Here is a 15,848-nt window from a genome sequence, read left to right as displayed (position 1 = left end):
GCTATCCCAAGGATCCAAGTCATTAAGACTGCACAATAAGCTTATTATAGAAATTCTAGTAAATGTAATCATATCCATCCATGTTGGGTTTTTCTTCCTCTTACATCTGAGCACTTGCGCCAGTTGTAGGGAAATTAGGACTGTTGTATAAATAATTTGATTTTTAAAGACGCCACATAGCTAGTGAAGTTAAACACATTATCTACCCTATAATCCAGAAATTCTATAGGAAATGAGTGGATTTTTCCACCAGAAGAACTGTTCAAGAATATTCATAGTAGCAAAAAATAGAAACAATTTCAATATCTATCAAGAGGTGAATGGATAGGGGCACCTGGGTGGCTCAGTGGGTTGAGGATCTGCCTTTGGCTCAGGTCATGATCTCAGAGTCCTGGGACTGAGACCCACATTGGGCTCTCTGCTCCGCTGGGAGCCTGTTTCCCCCCCACCACCACCACCTGCCTCTCTGCCTACTTGTGATCTCTGTCTGTCAAATAAATAAATAAAATCTTTAAAAAAAAAAAAAAAGGGTGAATGGATAAACTAGTTGTGGTATGTCCATACAATGGAATAGCATAGAGCAGTTTCAAAGAATAAACTACTGATACACACACCAACGTAGACAAATCACACATTTTGTGGAATGGCATAAAGCAGACCCAAAGAGTCTACCATACGATTCTACTTATATGAATTTCAAAGTAAAACTAATTCATAGCAATGGAAATCAGAATAGCAATCATCTCTGGGATATACTGAAAAGGAACCTCCATGGGTGCAGGAAATGTTCTATATCTTGTTCTGAATGATGATTCCATGGGGAAATATTCTTTGAGCCATGTATTTAAAAATCAATGCACTTTATTGAATTATGTTCTACCTCAAAAGTGGGGGGGAGAGAAGCTTTTTTTATAAAACACCCACAATATCTTTTCCTGACATAGAAAGATGTCTTTGATGTCTTCATCAGATATTAAAAATCCAATTTCAAGGCGCCTGGGTGGCTCAGTGGGTTAAGCCGCTGCCTTCGGCTCAGGTCATGATCTCAGGGTCCTGGGATCGAGTCCTGCATCGGGCTCTCTGCTCAGCAGGGAGCCTGCTTCCTCCTTTCTCTCTCTCTGCCTGCTGCTCTGCCTACTTGTAATCTCTCTCTGTCAAATAAATAAATAAAATCTTTAAAAAAAATCCAATTTCATTCCAATCCTAACTGAAAGGGAATTAAATGACAATGAATTCAAAATCAGGGGCGCCTGGGTGGCTCAGTGGGTTGGGCCTCTGCCTTCTGCCCAGGTCATGATCTCAGGGTCCTGGGATCGAGCCCCGCATTGGGCTCTCTGCTCAGCGGGGAGCCTGCTTCCCCCTCTCTCTCTGCCCACTTGTGATCTCTCTGTCAAATAAATAAAATCTTTAAAAAAAAAAAAAAAGAATTGAAAATCACTGGGCACCTGGCTGGCTTGATTGGTGGAGGGTTGTGAGTTCAAGCCCCATTTTGGGTGGGAAGTCTACTTAAAAAAAAATTAAAGGGATGCCTGGATGGCTTAGTTGGTTAAGGATCTCCCTTCCGCTCAGGTCATGATTCCAGGGTCCTGGGATCGAGGCCCGCATTGGGATGGAGACCGGCATTGGGCTCAAGCAGGGAGCTGGAGGAGGGAGCCTGGAGCCCCTCAGCAGGGAGCCTGCTTCTTCCTCTTCCTGCCACTGTCCTTGCTTAAGAGTGCCTGCTCTCTCTCTCTGACAAATAAATAAATAAAACTTTTTTTAATTTAAAAAATTAAATTAAATTAATAAAGATAAATAAAAAGTAAGTGAATAAATAAAAAATTAAAATGTCATAGCTGAACTTTTTTATGAATAAAAAAATCATAGCTGAACTGGTTGTAACTATCTTCTATCCGAAGGACATCAAGAAATGACTGGTGCCAAATAGTTTGAAGGGTTTTCTCCTCTCCTCCCGCATCCCAAGGACTAAGCACGTGTTCCGGCCAGCACACAGGGCCACACCAGGTAGTGCCAATAAAACCAGACTCAGACACCAGACAGCACTCTGGGCTCCTCCTTGTCAACTGGGAGGGCAGTTATCCCCAAAGGCTCTGGGTCCTGTTGGCCATCTCCCTAAGTGAAAAAGTAGATGGCAACACAGATCCAAAATTAATCTTTTTCCTGAGATTTTTAAAAATTTTTACATCATGTAGAAAGCAGCCCACTTCTATTTCCCATGACAATGCTAGCAGGGTCAGCTGCTTATTTGTTCATCTTAACCTTCTTTATAAACCTCTTCTACCCTACTTTTACTCCTCCCCTGCTCACCAGGGAAATTCAAAGCCACGGAATGGAGCGCAACTATAATAGAAAATCCGGGGCACCTGGGTGGCCTCGGGTCATGATCCTGGGGCCCTGAGATCCAGCCTCGCATCCGGCTCCCTGCTTTCTCCCTCTCCCACTCCCCCTGCTTGTGTTCCCTCTCTCGCTATGTCTCTCTCTCTGTCAAATAAATAAATGAAATCTTAAAAAAAAAAAAAAAAGGAAAAGAAAACCCATCTTTCCTTAACAAGGGCTAGCGCTGGGGGCAGGGAGAAGGGCCAGTCTCTTTTTCTCCCCCTCAGCACTAGCTGTCAAATATTTACTTTGGGGCTGTGTGAACCTAGCCAAGGGGTGCCTCGATCCAGTTTGGGCTGGTCCCCACCCCTCCCTCCCTTCCTCAACCCGTTTCCTGCATTGTTCTTTCTCTATGGAAACAGACATAAATTTGCAAGACTGTGAGAGCAGTTTAAAATTTTTATAAGTGTACCAATCTTACGTGTTTCGCTTAATTAATCTTTCACAGGCATCCCCACCCGTGTGACCACCACCCTGATAGAAACGTGGAATATTTTAAGCACTCTAAAGGGCCCCCCTTTTGTTCCCTCCCAATCAATACTGGGGAGGAGGAATTTTTTACCTAGAAAATGTGAAGCATTCTAGTGCTTGAATTTTGAAGATTCAACTCCCATCTCCCTATCGAACATACTTAGGGGCATAACAGTGTTCTCCTTCTCGCTGATGAATTATTTTTTAAAGTAAACATGGAAACTATCTCCATGATCCATAAATGTAGAAATGGTTTTCCACCTGATGACATACCTCAAGGACTAGATACTATGCAATCCTTAAAACCATGCTCTTGGAGAACATTTAATGACATGGAGAATAATATTAAATTAACAGGCAAGATACACAAATGTTCATGCAGAAACTCAGTTTTGAAATCATATGCATAGGGAAGGAAAAACAACTGAAGAAAATACAACAAAATATTAGCTTTGATAAACTTTAGGTGGTAGACTATGGGATGGATTTTATTTTTGTCATTGTATTTTTTATCTTTGAGATTCTGGATGATGGAATTTGTTACTTTTCTAATTAGGAAAAAAACCTATTTTCTTTTTAGATGTGGATCAAACAAAATGACAAACATTTGGGGAAATGGTTTTCTAAATTACACAACTTATTTTTTGGCACATTATGTGGTTATTTATTTATTTTTAAAGATTTTATTTATTCATTTGACAGAGATCAAAAGTAGGCAGAGAGGCAGGCGGGTGGGGGGGGCAGGCTCCCCGCTGAGCAAAGAGCCCATTCGGGGCTCCATGCCAGGACCCTGGGATCATGACCTGAGCTGAAGGCAGAGGCTTTAACCCACTGAGCCACCCAGGCACCCCTATGTGGTTTTTTAAATGGCATTTTGAAGACTGTAATAACCTGGAAAATTGCCTAGGATGTAGTCAGAGTATAGTGTTTCTTAAAATCATGGGGCGCCTGGCTGGGTCAGTCATATCAGGATTTGAGTTCAAACCCCACAGTGGGCGTAGAGCTTGCTTTTTAAAAAATTAAAAAGAAAAGAAAACCAGGACAGGATGCGTAGAACTAAGGTGGGGAGGAGGGGACACAAAAGTTGGTTGTAAAACAGGAGTACTAAAATCTCAAATGGAAAAAAAAAAATGTTTTAAATGCTTAAATGCTTGTTTACTAAAATTAGTTTTTAAAATAGGCATGGATTTAAAGCTCCACATTTCATTTTCTGTGATCTGGATATGTTTTTTGTACTTTGAGGGTTTTTTTTTTTTTTTTTTTAAGGCAAGAATGTTGGGGGTAATCATTTCAATGTGTTTTAGTCTGAAGCCTTTGGGCAACTTTAGATGTGGCCTCTTTTACTCAGAATCGGATTCCACAGAAAAGGTTGTGTCCAACACTGTAAATCCTTAATTTTCACAAACGCGGGACCGGACTAACGCAAAAACGACCCAAGTGCCAAAGACTTACTACCATTTCTGGGAAGCTCACTCCATGAGATCTTGACATTTATTTTTCCACACAAACGCCTTCGTTTCCGATCGATCCCGTGATTTCTCCTGTACAGAGATGAGGGGAGGCCAGCGCAGGGATGTGAGAATCGAACAACAAACTAAAATTGAAAAGCCCTTCTACCGGCTTCTGCCTCCCCGCCTCCTCCCCCTCCTCGCCCCCAGCTTCCCACCCCCCACTACACACACACAAAGTCCTGATTGCTTAGGGTGCTCCTGGTCTGGGTGCCAACCTTGGCCCCACCTGCCCTAAAAGATGTGGCCCTGGTCGGTGAATTTGACCCAGGTGCCACGCCTCCCCCTCCCCCCCCCCCCCCCCCCCCCGTCTCGGGCAAAGTTAGACAAAGGGAGAAGGCCTGGCTGGGGTCTTTCCAGGACCCAGAAAGCCTGGGGATCCAAGGTCGCCGAGGAAGATGAAAGGACAAACCCCTTCGATCCGAGTCCCGTAGCAGGCAAAAACCAAATGGGGGGCTGGGGAGAACGGGGAGCCTCTCATCCCGACAACTCCCTCAGGCCTCTTCTCGGGTTTGCCAGGGTGGCGCTGCCTCCCGGCTCTAGATCTGACCCCAAATCAGGAGGCCAGGTGCTTCTTCGTTGGTTCGGCGGTATTGGGTGCCTTCTTGACGGTCGCCGACCCGCCAGGGAGGGGAAGCCGGCCGCCACCGGGACCTGGAGTAGCAGAGTCCCCCCTACCCTGCGCGCCCTGTCCCCAGGACACTGCAGTTTATGCAGCCAGGAAGAGACCGCAGGATAAAGTCTTTGATCCTCCCTTGCTCCAGGATCCTAGATTCCTTAAAAAGAAAAAAGGAAAAAAAGGGGGGGGGGGGTTGGAGAAGAAGAAGAAGAAGAAGAAAATGGAAAAAACCCAAATCCGCAACTCCGTCTCCACACGCCGCTCTGTGCAGCCTCCGCCGCCCTGTCGCTGGGAAGGCCGCGCCAGCTTCCCAGGTCTGGCGTCTCGGCAGGCCAGTATGTTCTCGGCCACGAACGTGGGGGTGGGGAGGACGCCCCATTTCCCAAGTTCAAGGTTCCAGAGCCTGAGGAGACCGAGGGCTCCTTAGGCCTCCGCGGCTGCCGGCTGCAATCACCCCACCGGGGGAGGGGCGCTTTGAAAACAGAGGCGACCTTCTCAGAATAACGTACTCGAATGTTCTCTAATAATCCATCTGCTCTAGCTATTATTCTTTGGGTATTTAATTTTTTAAGATTTTATTTTTTAAGTAATCTCTACACCCAACATGGGGCTTGAACTCATCAGCCCCGAGATCAAGAGTTCGGGCTCCACCGACTAGGCCCGTCAGGCGCCCCTCCTTTGCTATTTATGCGTTTGTTTTTCCTAGGGATTAAAAAAAAATATATAGGGGATTTTGCTGCCTAAAAATAAGGTAAGAAAACATGACTTAGGAAAGAGTGAAAATGAAAAAGCTGCCATTATGTGGATCCTGACTACTACACGGCTCTCACTTGCTGGAGAGCCTCAATAACCGGGATTTTTAACGCAGACCTGGCGAGTTTTCCGCGCAAGACAAAGAACAGACGCTTGTTGATAAAGCAGTGCAGGCTTGGCTGGGAGCGGCCCGGCCTCTGCGTTCCGGGTCCTTCCACAACCCTCCCCTGCCCCCTTTCTCTCCGCCCGCTCCGCGCCCGGATCCAGCTCCCCGAGGGGTGAAGGAATGTTTATGGCCTGGCTCAAGTTCGATGACAAAACCCTGCGTGGAGGGGGGAGGGCAGTGAACTTCAACCGTCAGTCGGACAAAGGCCGAGCGCAGGTCTAGGACGAGGCTAGAATGGAGAGCCCAGGGTCCTCAGGAAGGGTACCAGGCCCGCTGTCTCCTTTCCCATGCCTGGGGCCAGCGGTGCCCGGCCGGTAGCCGACGCCGACATTTGGTGCAGTCCCGTCTGCGCCGGAGTGGGGCGGTCACCGTAGGAACGGCTACAAGCGGCGGCTCACCGCGCAGGCTTGGCCCAGCTCTCAGAACTCGGTGCTGACGCCCGTGCCCGCTCCTCTGCCTGCTCTTCCCAGCCAAAGCCCCGGGCCCCACTGATCTCTGCACAGCCTGCGTTTTCCAGCCTCCTCCCCGAGTTTTGCTCGCATCTTCCCTCCTGGATTTATGTTATAAACATCTTTCAAGGTGTTACTCCAAGACCTTTTCTGGGAAACTCCCCCAGATGCCACGGGGAGAGAGGCGAATCTTTCTCAGTCCTTGTGAGAAAGACTTGTTCTGGTTGTAGTCATGGACCCCACCACGCGACGTCAGAGGTCCCATCTGAGGAAGCTGTAGACCCAAGAACTGGCGGCAAGCGTGAGGCAGGGCTCAGTGGGATGGGAGATGGTCTTTCCAATGTCTCTCCAAAAACCTCCCACCCCCAGGGGAAGATTCTGCACGCGATAGGCCCTGGGTAAATGAGTAGTGGATTGAACTAAATTTCCGTTTGTCTTTAATCACGTGTTGATGGTGGTGTTGTTTGCACTTATGCAAATCTGCCTGGTGCACCCAGGTGAAGGTAGGTGTAAGGAGTTTAAGTGCACCTGTGTGGCATCAGAAGCTGGCTGCTGATGCAAACAGGTGTTTGCCAGTGTCCAGGGGGCCCTTGTGAAAAGGGACATGCAGGAAGAGACTGGGATTCCTGATTTCTCCGGGTGGTGTAGACAGAGGATTTTAGACATTAAGAGCTCCTGCTTTGGGACGCCTGGGTGGCTCAGTGGGTTAAAGCCTCTGCCTTCAGCTCAGGTCCTGATCCCAGGGTCCTGGGATGGAGCCCCGCATTGGGCTCTCTGCTCGGCGGGGAGCCCGCTTTCCCCTCTCTCTCTACCTGACTCTCTGCCTACTTGTGATCTCTGTCTGACAAATAAATAAATAAAATCTTAAAAAAAAAAAAAAAAGAGCTCTTGCTTTGGGGTTCGGCTCTGCTGCAGCAGGCCGAGGGACTCTGATCAAGTAATTTACCCTCTCTTGGTCTCAATTTCCTCATTTTATGAAGTGTGCACCCAATTGTAGGTTTTGTCAGTGTGAGAGCAGTAGCTCCAAAGGGGGCATGAGCAGGAGGCGTTCGCTTGGAGGGAGGGAAAATGGGTACCGGTGAGTCCAGAGTGTGCGTGTAGATTACTGTGTTCCCCTTAAAACCAAAGGATTAGCAGTGTCAGTGCCTAACGACTTGGGCAAGTGCCCCCCTCCTGCAGCTCTGAACCCTGTCCACATAACACCAGCAGCGTGGATCCCCTCCAGCTGCTCCTCAGATCCTGGCGCTTACCAAGCTTCTGGAAACGATTCAGGAATGGTGGGGGGTGGGGAGACAGCGGTTCAGAGACTAAAATAGACTGAATTTGTTTTTTACCTTTTATGTATTTAAGTCATCTCTACACCCAACATGGGGCTTGAACTCTCCACTCGGAAATGAAGTCCCACACTCTTCCCAGGAGCCAGCCATACGCCCTCCGATTTATCTTTTTTTTTTTTAATTTTTTTTAAAGATTTTATTTATTTGACAGAGATCACAAGCAGGCAGAGAAGCAGGCAGAGAGAAAGGAGGACGCAGGTTCCCTGCGGGGCAGAGAGCCCGACGCGGGGCTCGATCCCAGGACCCGGGGATCATGACCTGAGCCGAAGGCAGAGGCTTTAACCCGCTGAGCCACCCAGGCGCCCCCTCCGATTTATCTTTTTAAGGGCCAGAGCCTTTCTCTTAACGGTGAGTTAGTCAATCATCAGCGTTTTCATTACAGTTAATTTTCACTGAGTTTTCAAAAACAGGTGTGTTGCAAAGAATTCTGATTTTTAAATAAGAACAATAGCAGTAGCATTAACAATAATATTGACTTTGTCTCTGCCAGGACTCCATCCACTCGGAGACCAACAGCGGTCATCTGGGGGGCCTGGTGGCTGGCGCTCGTTCCCACCTGCCAGCCTGTCCCCTGCCCAGGCCACGCCCGTCCCGCATGCTACGAAGCGCTTTCCACTCCCGCAGCTGCGCGTCTCTCCAGGAACCAAAGTGGAGATGCCCTCGCCTGGTGGTCAGTCTCTGGGCTCGAGTTCCTTTTACCCGCCCTTCCTTGCCCGCCTAGATCGTGGACTCTCCGCATTCCTGGGAAGACCTTTCCAGAGCTTTCTGAAGCGGGTCCCAGACAGAGCGGCAACGCCTTCGGCCCATGGGTCAGTTCGTTTACCTTATTACGGAGAAACGCACTCTTGGAGGTATTGAAACTAGCCAGTCCCTGGTCTGAGGAATGGGTGCACAACACTCGTGTTCTCTCTGCAAAGGCCGGCCGGGATTCAGCTTGCGTCAAGGCCTTGAGCTCGGCAGGAGCCGGCCTGGAGGTTTCAGCCTCCCGAGCGGAGCGGCGCAGGGCTCCGCTGCCTCACCTTAGGCTAGAGGAGAAAGGAGAGGAGCGCGGCACTGGGTGCCCCTCTACCAGCAGAGTCTGGGGCGGGGCTCAGGGAGAAGGCGCACAACAGAAGGCTCCCCACTTCGGGCGAAGGCCGGAGTGTCTCCTCCCCAGTGCATACAGAGGCCTCCTCGCCTCCCCCCAACCTCGGAGTCCCCAGCCCTTCTTCAGGTCCCTCCAGGCTTTCCCCCGCCGCTTGACCTTCTCCCGCCTTCCCAAGACCGGAGGTGCCCCCCACACCCCTCCTCCCCCTTTCCCCCTCTTCCTGCAAAGCATTTAAGAGAGTAAGGGCGGAGGCGTTGAAGACCACCTACCAGAAACTTCAAGTTCAATGGCAAAGTCCCTGCCCCTCCCTCCGGGCTCGGGCAAAAGCTGTCGCTTTTCCTCATTCTGGGGGCGACTGAACTCTTGCTGCCGCCGTCCCCTCTCTCACTTCGGGGGCAGTTTAGGGGAGGGGAGCCAGTGGTGGAACTCTTTCCTTCCCCCCATCGACCACCCCCCACCCCCTTTCTAGACAGAGGCAACTTGTAGCCGACGGAGGCAGAAAGGCTGGCATCAGTGCCCCCACTGGAGTTTTTAAGTATCTCTCCAGGCCCAGATTAGCGGCGGAGGCGGGGGGAGGGGGGGTGGAGGTGCGCGACGGGGGGGGAGGGGCGGGGGGAGGTGCGCGACGGGGGGGAGGGGCGGGGGCGGGGAACAGAGGGGTGTCCCACTCAGGTGAGAGGCCGAGGGCTCGCTCTAGGGCTTTCTGCCCCCTTTCCTGGAGAGGAACTGTTCAGGTCTGGGAGAAGAAGAGACAAATTCCTTCAAAAACAGCAGCACGGCCTTCCTTGGCCCCCGCGCAGCAGGCGCCCCGCGCTTTATTGGAGGTTGACGTATCTAACCCACCATTGTAGTAGCTCTGCGGCTTCTATTAGACCGGACGCAGGCGGCGGCGCAGAGCTTCCCCCGAAGGAAGCCTAATTAAAGTGCAGCACTTAGGGCCTCGGATAAAACTTTAATGAAGGGGAGGCGGGGAGGGCAGTTTTCTCGTTGGAGGAGGGGAGCCGGGCCGCTGGGAGCGCTGGCGGGGCTTGATCAGGGCCTTTTTCCAGCCGCGGGGGCAGCTTCCGGCTCTGGAGCGACTCACAGTAAGGCGGGGGGAGGGCGGGGGACACAGCGGTGCGGATTCTCGCCGGCCGCAGCCACGGTGGGGGCGGGGGGTGTCCCGAGCGGCCAGCAGCGTTCGCCAGCGTGAGTAAAGGACCCCAGGGCTGGAGCCTCCCCCCGCCTGGCTCTCCGCCGGGCTGCCGCGGGAATTTAGATTCGAAAAGAGCTTCCAGAGGTCGCGTCTATGCAGTTCTCCACCAGTGCCCCCCCTAATTCAGTCTCCGGAAGCCTAATAAAATACAACGGCTTTGGAGTTAGACCTGATTTCGGTTCTGCAGCCGGCGTAGACGCGACACTCTGATCCCGTTTGGACGCCTGCTGAGACTCGCAGCCGGAGGTGTTCAGCTCGGAGTCCGGGAGAGGGCGTGGAGGGCAGCTCCGAGGACAATTATGCGTCGCTGGTAGATAAAGACGCTCGGGGGTATTTTCGGGAATCTATTTGTACGCTTCCCCGGGCATTTGTTTATGAGAATGTTGTCTGAATTCGCCTATTTATGAACGTTGTGTTCGCATGTTTCAGGCTGAATAATTTTTAGCAAGACACGCTGCCCAGTAGCTGCAGATGGCCCTAGTCCAAACCAAATCGCTGCAGACAAGCGACTGCGGGTAGATGGGTTTTGTTGAAATGGAACACAAATTAGCGAGAGATTTTTAAATGCTCGGTCTCGGTGGGAGGGTGTCTAATTTGCCTCGGGAGTAAAAATGGTGTTTGGAAAGGGGTTTCATGAAAGGATTTAAAGCCAAAAGAAATTTAAATTTTTTTGTTTTGCACAGGTTCCAAGTTCATCCCTGGGCGGGGCGGGGAGGGGGGATATGAGGGGGCGGTGTCGCCGCGAACTGCCCTGCGGAGGAAGATAACACTCCAGCCGCTTGAAGTCCAAGACCCGGGGCAGAAGGTGCCGCAGTCCTGCTCCTGGAAGCCCGACTGGCCTGTTTATTCCACGTCTCTCGTGCTGCCCTCCTTGCCTTCTTCCTGGCTCTCCCGCTCGCTGGACCGATCCATCTGCCGGTACGTTGGCCCAATTCCAGGCAGCTCCGGATCCTGGCTCTCTCACAAGCTGCCCCAAACCCTCCACCCCCGGAGGCCCGACACCCCAGGCATCCGAAGCCAGAGGCTCGGTTGGGAGGTTAAGGCCCAGCCGCCTGGCGAGTTTCCCTGAGATAGCAAACTTATGCCGGCAGGGGGCGCCCTTGGCTTTGTAATAGTCCACAAACTCACATTGAGTTTATAATAAATCTCTATAATCCCAAATCTTTTGTTCGTTCTGGAAATTATTGCGAACGGGTAATAGAACGAAACTTTCAGTCCCTGGTAACGGTGTGGAGGAGATAGAGCCTTGGGAGAGCAGAGTCTCGAGGTCTCTTTCAGGCCTCCAGCTAGGCTGGCTAGTTTAGTCCTAAAGTGTCAGCCCCTTGTGGGGCTTTTCCTCTCCTCCTGTGGGGACCCCGCACCATGGACCCCCCTTGATGTGTCCCACACCCTGCCCCCATGACCATAGGCACTGAAGTATCGCCATTTCTGAAGTGGTGAGGGAGGGGTCTGCACACACTATTCTTGAGAACCTGCAAAGTTCAAAGCTACTTGCCGGAGACCCTTGAAGGAGACTGTGAAAGGCAGGAAGTACTTCCTCTGAGCCAGGCGCTTTACCCAAGAGCTTAAACTGGACCACGGGGCTTGGAAGGTTGTTGTTGTTTTTTGCTTTTTGTTTTTTTAATCACAAAATTGACACACACACACACCCCAAAGCCCACACAGTCTTTCGAGACCCAAGAGGGGAGGGTGACTGGCAATCTTTGGGGCCTTTCCCCTTAGCCCTGGGTTCCTCTTTGGTAAATAGATTTTAGGAGAATCTGAGTTGCTTCCCATCTCATTCCCAGGAGAGGAGCCAGGACTAGGGTCCCACCCAACAGTGGGCTGTAAACACCCCAAACCCTGGGCAACACAGGGCTTCCTGGAGAACCACGAGGCTGAGCCAGCTCCTAGAGGCCATTGTGGCAGTACCGCGGGCCTCACAGGCTGCTCCGATGGTGGCTTGGATCATGTGTGGTACAGGTCCTCTCCACTTGGAACCTGGGCTGGTTATGGATCGCTGGGAGTGTGTCTGCCCGGATGCCCCAGCCCAGGCTACAGGAAGACCCAGGGCAAACCCACTGACTTGGCTGCGGGACCATGGTCTTGAATCCCACAGGGCCCTGGGCCCAGGTACACAGCAGGAGGGAGGCAGCACAGAGGTGAAGACTCCATGTCAGGGTCCTGGGCTCTGCAGCTCTGCAAACAGCCAGTCTGCCCCAGGTTTCTGGAATTCCATACTATGAGTCTCTATCTACGTGGATGAAGAAAAGAGAGTAGGTGCCAACATGATCTTCCATCCACCCAGGTTTCAGGGCACTTGGACTAAACCAGGGCAAAGTGACAAGAAATCTGCAGCCCCAGTTGCCTAAGATGCCTGACCTTGGTCTCTGGGTTTCTGCCACTCGCTGTTCTCCCCTGACACACACACACAAAAGGGCCTGTCCCATTTCCCAGGCCCGAGGCCCCCTGCAAGCTTCTCTTGGTACCAAGGGGAGGCAAACAGGGGGAATAGGTAGTGAAGGGTCATTTTCCGGTTTTCTCTCCAGCCTGGCTATTCCAGCGTGTTTGCGACGTGCCTGCCAGTAGGGTCACGTTCTACTCTCTAGTTCTGTTACTATTTGTGCCTGGGAGGGGCACGTCTACAAGGCCACAAATACCTATCTCATGCAGCTCCCAAATGCCCAATGAACCATAACCCAGACAAAACCACTGGGAACGTTAAGGGAAGACTTGGAAAGTTTAGGGAAGGAAATGAGAGATGGAGAATTATCCAGGCGCTTTCTCAAACTCAGTTTTTCTGCAGGAAGGAGGACTTGGACTCAGGAGGGCAGCTCTCTGGCTTCGTTTTCACCCAAGGACAAAATCTAAGAGTTCACAGTGGGACTTTCTGAGACGGCCGGGTACAACCTTGGGAGTGGCAGGGAGGGAGGGAGAGGTGCCCTCTAGGTTTGTCCATCCTGCCCAGGGGTCATCTTAGAAAAATGCTAAATAAGAAACAGTAGTCCCAGGGATGAATCTGCCTTTTCTCCTCTCTGCTGCAGTTACTGGGATGGGGGATGGGATTTGGAAACGAAAGTGGATCCAGAGGAAGCTTCCCTGCCTTGAGTCTCCCTCCAAGTTTATTCATAATCAACTCAATTCATGCAAGCAGTTTCTAAAGTGCTCTTCAGAGCTCTAATTAGAAAATATGAAACTAATTATCATAGTAACTCATACTGGTTATGGTGATTACTGCCACCACCAGGATGAATGATTATGACTGCCACGGGCCCTGTGGGTGGTGTGTTACTCTGGTGAACTGAACTGTAACTCTGGGCCTCATGGGCAGCCTAGAACACACAGGGGCACCCAGGCCATCCCTGAGGAACAGCCCAGGAGCTGTGGCCTGGGAGCCCCTCAACAGAGTCCTGTGCTCTAGCCTGGCACCCTTGGACTCTGGGTCTCCCCAGGATACTCCCACTTCTCCCTCACCTCCCCAGCCAGGGATCTCCCTCACGGATTAGTGGTGGTCTTGACCTTGGCCAGGACTTTCTTCTCCTTAACCCGGCGGTTCTGAAACCAGATGGTGATCTGGCGCTCTGAGAGGCTGGTGGCTGCCGAGATCTTGCGCCTCTTGTCCTTGGTGATGAACTTGTTCGCTGAATACTCGAGCTCCAGCTCCCGCAACTGGCCCTTGCTGTAAGGAATGCGCTTCTTTCGGCCACGTCGGAAGGCGCAGCCATCTGGAGGGTGCTGCACACCTGACTCTGCGCCCAGGAGAAGGAGGGAGAGAAAATCTCGTTCAGACCTCTGCCCACAAGCCCAGGCAAAGACCCCCGGCCCCACAAGCTAAGTAATCCTACAGGAGCACCCAGATCACCTTCTGGACATGCATACACTCTCCCCCAGAGCACCAGGGGACACTTTGACTTCCGGCTGGTTTCTGATGACCGCTCAGGCTTGGAAAGACCAGGCTTCTGCAGGCCACCATCACCTATCACTGTCCTCGCGACTGACTGCAGGTCTGCAAACACACCCATCACGCATGGCCAGACCTTTGCCCACAGTCACACATACCCACCCTCACATGCATTTTCAGCCTCTTGGCCACTCTTATAGATCCTGCAGGCAAATTAAGTAGAGAAGGGCATGCATTTACACGCGCACGCGCACACACACCACACACAAACACACACGACATGCACACATATACGCACCCCTAAGTTATGACTTCAGGAAATCTAAAATTTGCTTTGGAAACTGAAAAATTCATCTGAGACAAAATGAGGGCTTGAATTCTTTACAGAATATCTGATATCTATGTTCCTACCCACCCCACCTCCCCTACTCACTGAATTGAGTCATTTTGGTGGAATTAAACCTGGGATCTGAGAGGTGGAAACAGCTTGAGCCCCGTAGCAGCAAAAAGAACCAAACACTCGGACCTAATGAAAAGCTGGTCCCAAGGCCTCCTAGGTTGGCAAAGCCCACAGCCACGGCTCCCTTCACTTCCTCCCATGACAGCCTGGCCTACAACCTCCCTGACAGCACCAACGGGACCCAAAATAGCGGGCCAAGTTACCTGCAAATGCCGCCTTCCAGAAGGGACCCGGTGGGTTCTGTTCCCCCTGGCAACACATCTGGCCATTCCAGCCCCCGGTGAGGGCCCAGGGCTGGTAACTGTCCACAGGCAGCAGGGAGTCGTGGCGGGGCTCCCCCGGGGCGCCCAGAGTCTGCACCACCGACACATCCAGGTAACTGGCCATTGGCTGGTAGGGTCCTGGGTACCCCGGATAGAAGGCAAACTCGGTGGGCCGGCTGGGGTACTCCTCCCCGGGCGCGGCGGTCTCGGCGGGGTAGGCAGCGAGGGTGGCCGCCTGGGCACAGGGCTTCAGCGAGCTCCGGGACACCCGGCAGGAATAGTACCCGCCTCCAAAGTAGCCATAGGGCACCGCAGCGGGGGCCGTCCCCTGGGGCACCCCGGGGCACGGGTGGCACTGCTTTGGCGGTTCCGCAGAGCCCGGCAGGTCCAGGGGGGCATAGCTGACGGCGGCGGGCAGCAGCGGAGGGGCCCCGGCGGCGGCGGGGTGGCTGGGGAGGGGGGAGCGGGCGGCTAGATTCCGGCTCCCTCCGGCTCCGGGCAAGCCTTCCATGGCCTTGGCCCCGTCCAGGGTGGCATAATCGCCGGGCTCCATGGGGCCGAGGCTCGGCTCATGGGGTGCCGGGGGTGGGGGATCCGGGGGGCGCCCAGCTCGCTCTCCCCACCCGGGCCCCCAGGAATCCAAGGCGTTTTTAAATCGCTCCCAGCTCGCAGGGCGCCAGCCTTCGCTCCAGCCCGGCCGTCCTGACGCAGGACACGCAGGTGCCAGGGCACGCGCGCTGATTGGCTGCAGCCCCGGGAAGAGAAGCTCATAAAATCTTCATGGCAGAAATTGCGAAAATACTTTACCCTGCTTCTGTCTTTCTCTCGCCCGCTCCTTCCTCCCTCCCTCCCTTTCTCCTCCCCTCTCTCCCTCTCCCTCTCTTTTATTGCATTGGAAAACAGGAACAGCAAGGAAAGCCTCTTCCCAGTTCGGGGAAACCGAGCTCCGTGGCGGGAGGGGGCGGGGAGAACTGGGAGGAGAAGGAGGGAGAGAAGACAAGGAGCCAACCCCACCTCCGCCCGCCTCCTCTCCCTCCCCGTCTCCCGTGCTTTGGCAGGTTTAACGAGAGAATAAAAAGCTCTCCCTATAAAGTGCGCGTCGTCTCCTGGGCTGGGGGGGGGGGGGGAGGGGGCGTCGGGGGTGGGGCCGGAGGCCGCTCTGCGCCTGAAAGGGGAACCTGGGAATGTGCGTGAACTAGAGGAGGCTGGGAAATGGAGACTAGAAGGTATTTCTGTGAGCCCCTGGCTTGGGATCCTGGGTACAAGCATCCCAGCTCACTCCGG

The 15,848-nt window shown here is 52.6% G+C and overlaps 2 protein-coding genes across 2 annotated transcripts in view; one reads left to right on the top strand and one right to left on the bottom strand.

Annotated features, from left to right (window-relative positions):
• The window catches only part of LOC309850625 (uncharacterized protein), a 52,128-nt gene extending 41,015 nt beyond the window's left edge, over positions 1-11,113 (top strand). Inside the window, exons 3-7 of the mRNA XM_082704815.1 lie at positions 7,693-7,791; positions 8,003-8,027; positions 8,170-8,488; positions 10,149-10,271; positions 10,645-11,113. Of these exons, the coding sequence (XP_082560941.1) occupies positions 7,693-7,791; positions 8,003-8,027; positions 8,170-8,488; positions 10,149-10,271; positions 10,645-10,687 (609 nt within the window). The 3' untranslated portion in view covers positions 10,688-11,113. The remainder of the gene's footprint in view (positions 1-7,692; positions 7,792-8,002; positions 8,028-8,169; positions 8,489-10,148; positions 10,272-10,644) is intronic.
• A 921-nt stretch (positions 11,114-12,034) lies between these two features.
• Positions 12,035-15,243, bottom strand: HOXB13 (homeobox B13). Its single transcript, XM_082706786.1, has 3 exons — positions 14,505-15,243; positions 13,460-13,689; positions 12,035-12,194 (listed from the first exon to the last, which is right to left on the bottom strand). The coding sequence occupies exons 1-3, from the start codon at positions 15,115-15,117 to the stop codon at positions 12,117-12,119; spliced, it is 921 nt and encodes a 306-aa protein (XP_082562912.1). The 5' UTR covers positions 15,118-15,243; the 3' UTR covers positions 12,035-12,116.
• Between the last annotated feature and the right edge of the window lie 605 nt (positions 15,244-15,848).

Source organism: Mustela nivalis, assembly GCF_964662115.1.
Source record: "Mustela nivalis genome assembly, chromosome: 17".
NCBI classification, from domain to species: Eukaryota; Metazoa; Chordata; class Mammalia; order Carnivora; family Mustelidae; genus Mustela; species Mustela nivalis.
Note: the sequence above shows the minus strand (reverse complement) of the source record. Positions and strands in the feature narration are given on the sequence as shown.

What these genes read in the sequence shown, in the direction of transcription:
- HOXB13 (XM_082706786.1), bottom strand. Translation starts at nt 15,117, where the DNA reads ATGGAGCCCGGCGATTATGCCACCCTGGACGGGGCCAAGGCCATGGAA. An exon ending in CTGGAAGGCGGCATTTGCAG is followed by an intron (nt 13,690 to 14,504) that starts GTAACTTGGCCC and finishes TCCTGGGCGCAG; the next exon opens with AGTCAGGTGTGCAGCACCCT. An exon ending in AGAAGAAAGTCCTGGCCAAG is followed by an intron (nt 12,195 to 13,459) that starts GTCAAGACCACC and finishes TCATCCACGTAG; the next exon opens with ATAGAGACTCATAGTATGGA.